This window comes from Syngnathus acus, chromosome 20 (genome assembly GCF_901709675.1).
Source record: "Syngnathus acus chromosome 20, fSynAcu1.2, whole genome shotgun sequence".
NCBI lineage: Eukaryota > Metazoa > Chordata > Actinopteri > Syngnathiformes > Syngnathidae > Syngnathus > Syngnathus acus.
This window is the reverse complement of record NC_051104.1, coordinates 708912-714911: the sequence shown is the minus strand read 5'-3', so window position 1 is coordinate 714911 and position 6000 is coordinate 708912. Positions and strand designations below refer to the sequence as shown.

At 45.8% G+C, this 6000-nt stretch overlaps 1 protein-coding gene across 1 annotated transcript; it reads left to right on the top strand.

Annotated features, from left to right (window-relative positions):
* Positions 1 to 622: 622 nt before the first annotated feature.
* On the top strand, positions 623 to 5359 carry zic1 (zic family member 1 (odd-paired homolog, Drosophila)). Its single transcript, XM_037280298.1, has 3 exons — positions 623 to 2823; positions 2952 to 3115; positions 3198 to 5359. The coding sequence occupies exons 1-3, from the start codon at positions 1833 to 1835 to the stop codon at positions 3423 to 3425; spliced, it is 1383 nt and encodes a 460-aa protein (XP_037136193.1). The 5' UTR covers positions 623 to 1832; the 3' UTR covers positions 3426 to 5359.
* The last annotated feature ends 641 nt before the right edge of the window (positions 5360 to 6000 follow it).

The following is a 6000-nucleotide window of genomic DNA, read 5'->3' as shown; positions in this document are numbered from 1 at the left end:
ATTAAACACAAAATGCAACAGAACGTTTCCCGATTGTACATAAAAAAAAAGTATCTATTTCGTTTAAAACGGAAATTTGTAAAAACCAAAAAAAAAAGAAAAACAATGCTGCACACTATAGAGCACATTCATTCAAATGATCACGTGTGTGTGTACGCGTGCGTGCGCACGCTTGTGTGTGGGGAGAGTCGATTCTTTTTTAATGGCTCGTATGGCAAAAAAAAAGTCTGCATGTGGATTTTTGAACTCGGGGGCAGCCGCAGGTTCCTGCCGCAAATCCCACTTGATAAATTCGACAACCCACAAGGTCTTAAGACACACACACACACACACACACACACACACACACACACACACACACACAAACACACACGCACGCACGCACACACATACACACACGTAGACACACACACTCGTAGACACACACACACACACTTGACAATTTATAGAGCAACGTAGCCGGCCTATATACGCAGTCCAGGTGGAAGGCGAGATGCTTCAAAATGGACGATGAAGTCTGCTGTATTTACTTTGGGTGTGATGTTTTTTGGGGGGGGGTCACACAGTTTTTGGGAATGTACCAGATTTAATAACGGGAGTTATTTTCCCCCCAAACAAAAATTTGAAAAATGGGAAGGAATCAAATTGTGATTTCAGCGAAAGAATGTGGGAAGTTGTTGACAAGAACCAAAATACAAGAAATGTGGGAAATTCTAGAAAAGTTTAGAAAGCGACACACCCGGCACATGTGCAGCCCATCGGGAAGGGATAAATTATCATCAAAATGTTTAATAAAACAGGTTAAGGGGCAAAGGGGGTGTCTATGAAAATATAAGAAAAGTTTAGAAACATGTTGGGAATGTGTAGCTCATTGTAAAGGAACTATTTTTGGTGAGTTATTTCATGCACACAAAAAACCGTGGAACGTTTGCAAAAAGACTGCATAGCTGTACAAAAAGATGTGACTTTCTGTGTTTACAATGGGAATCATTTTCGTAACAAGTAGGTAAATTTTAATTAAACAAAAAATTGACGATGACAGAAAAGCTCAACGTTAGCTTACCTCATCAGTTTTAGTTACCATGCAAGTTAAAAAAAAAAGTATTGTTTACCAAAAGCCTTTAAATTTGACTTTTATGCTCGGCTAACGTCATTACAAATTTGCAAACTTGGTGCAAAATGTCTCGAACACCAACAGTGAAGGCACCTTTCTATTTTGACTGTTATATTAATGCCAAATGTTCTTTTTTTTTCCTCTTCCAAATCTTTCAATCCACCCCGCAAAAAAAAAAAAAAAAAACCTGCATGGATTGATGATGCAAAGAGACCAATCGTCTTGCTACGTGGATTGTTATTTGTTGAGTGGATGTTATTGAGGGAGATGGGGGGGCTTGTAGGCGCCGACCAATCGACGAGCGGCCGGGTCCTCACGTGACAGCACCCCCCGCTCCCACCCCTCCCCATTCATCAGGGCTGGACCGTGTTGTCTTTGCAATTCATTTATCTGCAGGAATGATTGCGACTATCAGTCTGCAGCTCAGCGCCCGAGCGAGGAGGTGAAAGTCACGCCACGGGGAGATCGAGCGTCCCAAAAACAAAACACGAGAGACAATAGCGCGTGGGTTTCTTTTTTTTTTCCGGGGGGCGCGTGGGCGTAAGATGTGCGCGAGAAGGGCGCCGTAGAAAGTAAACAAGACTCGGGCGATTTCGGGGGAGTTGGGACGAGATAGAGAAAGTGAAGGAGAGGGGGCGGGAGGGACGAATATCTGTGCGTGATTTTTTCACCCGTGTCTTCAGTCGCGTCGGCGCGCGCACAGACCGAGTGGGCGAAGATGCTCCTGGACGCCGGACCCCAGTACCCCGCCATAGGAGTGACCACTTTCGGCTCTACGCGGCACCACTCGACGGGCGAGGTGACGGAGCGGGAGGTGGCGCTTGGTATCAACCCGTTCGCGGACGGCATGGGCGCCTTCAAAATCAACCACGGCTCCCACGAGCAGACGGCGTTCTCCACGCAGGCGCCTGCCGGCTACGCGGCGGCGGCCGCCCTGGGCCACCACCACCATCACCACCACCACCACCCGGGCCACGTGGGCTCTTACTCCACGGCGGCCTTCAACTCCACGCGGGACTTTCTGTTCAGGAACCGCGGGTTCGGCGAGGCGGCGGGTGCGCAGCACAGCCTCTTCGCTTCGGCGGCGGCAGCAGCGGGCGGCTTCGCCGCGGGACCCCACGGACACTCGGAAGCGGCGGGCCACCTGCTCTTCCCGGGGCTGCACGAGCAGGCGGCGGGCCACGCGTCCTCCAACGTGGTCAACGGCCAGATGCGCCTGGGCTTCGGTGGGGACGTGTACGGTCGCGCCGCGGCCGAGCAGTACGGCCACGTCACGAGCCCGCGCTCAGACTACGCGTCCACGCAGCTGCACGGCTACGGCCCCATGAACATGAACATGGCAGCGCACCACGGCGCCGGGGCCTTCTTCCGCTACATGCGGCAGCCCATCAAGCAGGAGCTCATCTGCAAGTGGATCGAGCCCGAGCAGCTGGCAAGCCCCAAGAAGTCGTGCAACAAGACGTTCAGCACCATGCACGAGCTGGTCACTCACCTGACCGTGGAGCACGTGGGGGGGCCGGAGCAGACCAACCACATCTGCTTCTGGGAGGAGTGCTCCCGCGAGGGCAAGCCCTTCAAGGCCAAGTACAAGCTGGTCAATCACATCCGCGTGCACACGGGCGAGAAGCCCTTCCCGTGCCCCTTCCCCGGCTGCGGGAAAGTCTTCGCGCGTTCGGAAAACCTGAAAATTCACAAAAGGACGCACACGGGTAAGGCATCGCCAAAACAAAACAAAAAAAAGTCAGGATGCGGGGAAAAATGAATTTCAAATGAATCAAAAGTCGATGCGTGCATACGTGCTATTTTGCAGCAAAGTGACGCACTTATTTGAATTCAGGTGAGAAGCCGTTCAAGTGCGAGTTCGACGGCTGCGATCGCCGCTTTGCCAACAGCAGCGACCGCAAGAAACATATGCACGTGCACACCTCCGACAAGCCCTACTTGTGCAAAATGTGCGACAAGTCCTACACGCACCCGAGTTCCCTGCGCAAACACATGAAGGTAAAATCGCACTCAAAAAATAAAAGGATTCATAACTTGCGTTTTTGTAAGCGTAAAACATTTTTTTTTTATTGTTTCCTAGGTACACGAAGCGAGCAACCCGGGCTCCCAGCCGTCTCCGGCGGCCAGCTCGGGCTACGAGTCGTCCACGCCCCCCACCATCGTGTCCCCGTCGGCGGAGAACCCGAACAGCGGCAGCTCCATATCGCCCACGGCCCCCGTGGCGGTGCAGCACCACGCCGCCACCACCACGACAGCGGGCAGCCACAGCGGCGCGCTCACGTCCAATTTCAATGAATGGTACGTGTAAAAAAAATATTTTGGGGGGAAATTGGGTGGGTTTAAAAATGGAAAGGTGTTTTTTTTCTGGACTGCAAAGACTTTTTGGAGCGTGGACTGAAAGAGTGCATGGACCAAAAAAGAGAAAAGAAGAAGCCAACTTTTCTTTATTTTTAACTAAGGACTGCTCCAAAAGTTGCAAAAAGGGGGGCGTAGGGGGAATTGTTTTTGTACATACCACAACCAAGATGGAAAAGAAACATACCTGTAATATTTTATTTTGTAAATATCTTAAGGTTGTGAAGAAAAAAAATTGTGCTCCCTTGGTATATGGACAATAGACGCCACTGAAGAAGAATGTTCTAGTCGTGTACCAAATGTGAATGATCACTAGTATTACAAGGTCGAGCTTATAGTATTAAATGTGCTCTCTTTTTTTCCGCCATCATGTATAGCCAGACACCGTGCAGCATTCTCGTCCCTAAAGGTCCCGTTGGAGTAGCACACTTTTAATCCTTGTTGTTATTTAAATGTCATGTCGACGAAATCGTCTCGAATAGTGAAAAAAAGCCTGAACAATTCCGTGTCAACCTGTTTATTATGTATACGTGATAAATATACACTAAAAGTTACCTGTGTTGTCTGAAAGGAAGTATTATTATTATTATTATGATTATTATTATACATGTATAACTAGCTCAATTTTCCATATTTATCCGCATGTTTTTAGAAGTGGTCGGTATTTATGGAGAAATGCGCTCGTATGTCAAATTTAGTTTCGATTCACCAACAACACAAAAAAATGTTTGGATACATTTTCGTACTATATTCAACGATTAAAAAAATACAAATGCAAAAAAAAAACAATGCGTTGGGCTTGATTTAATTAGTTATAGCAACCGATTGCAGATGACTTCTTCCCTGATTGTTGTCATTTGCGGAACAACAAAAACTCGAAAACGAATATTTAATAACTGCCCCCCCCAAAAAAATATAATTTCAAAAAATAGCCACGTGACTCATTAAAGTTGGAATCGCTTGATTGATTTAAGGGAAACGTGCAATTGCCAGCGTGTGTTTGCAACTTTAGTCAATACGAATTGCCGCCCACACACGCGCACACACACATCTACCCTAGCGCCCCCTTCTTTCTGTTTATCCAAATTAACATCCATCACTTTTGCCCCGCAGTAATGTGCAAATTTAATCGATTAATCACGCCGGTTGTTCCTTTTGTGTATACACACAAAAAATAAGTTGGCCTTACTTAATTGTTGGGGAATCTCATTTTGCAATCTAATTTATTTCCGTTTGTGGGATCGCCTGGATTTATAAGGGGGGTGAGGGGCAGTGAAGGGGAGGGGGGGGGGGGTGCAGCAGTGCATGAAAAGCATGAAAAGTGAACCCCCCAACTCAAGACCCCCTCTCTTTTTTTTCTCTTTATTGTTTGTCTGCAGCTTGCTTGAGCGGCCCATTAGGCAGCCAGAGATCACGTCGTGATCGTCGTGCATGTGACAAGTCTTTGTCAGCAATGCACGGACAGCAAAAAAAAAAAAAAAAAAGGAGGGGGGGGGGGGGGCAGCTAGTGGCATTTTCGTTATCGGGGGAAAAGTAGTCAAAACACGAGATCATGTGCTAGCGTGTGTGGTTGTGTGTGTGTGTGTGTGTGTGTGTGTATGGGGGGGGGGCAAAATGCATGCACCATCTTGTTGGAAATGTATTGAAATGTATTCATATTTCCCTTTTCATGGACTATTACGTCCGGGGGGTGACGCGGAAATGACTTTTTCGACTCTATTTAACAATGCTGTCGTCAGGCAGAGTCCATTGCATTCTTTCGAACACACACGTACACGCGCGCGCACGATCGCAACAGCAGATGCCTTCAAAAATGTTTCTTTTTTTTTTTTTTTTTAAAGGGACATTACATCGTGCACTGCATCACACTGATGATTGTTTTTAAAATTATGCTGACCATATTTGGGCAATTGAGTAGAAACCACTGTCAGTGTGAGACAAATGACAACGTCTTCAACGAGCGCAACTAGCAAAATAAAAAATAAAAGTCATGCATGAACTATATTTCATAATAATCATAACACTCGCATTAATTTCTCTTGATTAACAGCTTAGTCAAGTGCAAAGACTAAAAATGTACCTGTAACGCTAACTTGGGAGTGTATTCATTCAAACCGCATCCAATATTTAAAACAGATACAATAAATAATTACACGAAAGCATCTTTTAGCAACACAATGTATAAAAAAATATATAAATCCATGACTAAAACAATTTTCAAAATATTTCTACAATGATGATAATTTGTATTGATTTTATGATAGTGCAAACCCTTACCACGAAAATAAAACATCAATACCTCCAAATCGATTAATTTTTTTTTTTTTATGTTGTCAATTTAACAATGTTAGTTATTGTTCCGTTTCTATTATTTTGACCCTCCTGTGAAAACAGATAACCAGAATATTACCTGGCCTATTTATCGAAATGTCATTTAACTAAACAGCAATAGGACATCGTTAAAAAATAAAAGCATGTGTAAACATGGTGTGACTAGATAATGTCCGAGTCAACAGCACGTTAAATGT

Bases quoted from the DNA above. Each gene is read 5' to 3' on its own strand.
- zic1 (XM_037280298.1), top strand. From the start codon at position 1,833: ATGCTCCTGGACGCCGGACCCCAGTACCCCGCCATAGGAGTGACCACT. The intron at 2,824-2,951 runs GTAAGGCATCGC...ATTTGAATTCAG, and splicing joins TCACAAAAGGACGCACACGG to GTGAGAAGCCGTTCAAGTGC. The intron at 3,116-3,197 runs GTAAAATCGCAC...ATTGTTTCCTAG, and splicing joins CCCTGCGCAAACACATGAAG to GTACACGAAGCGAGCAACCC.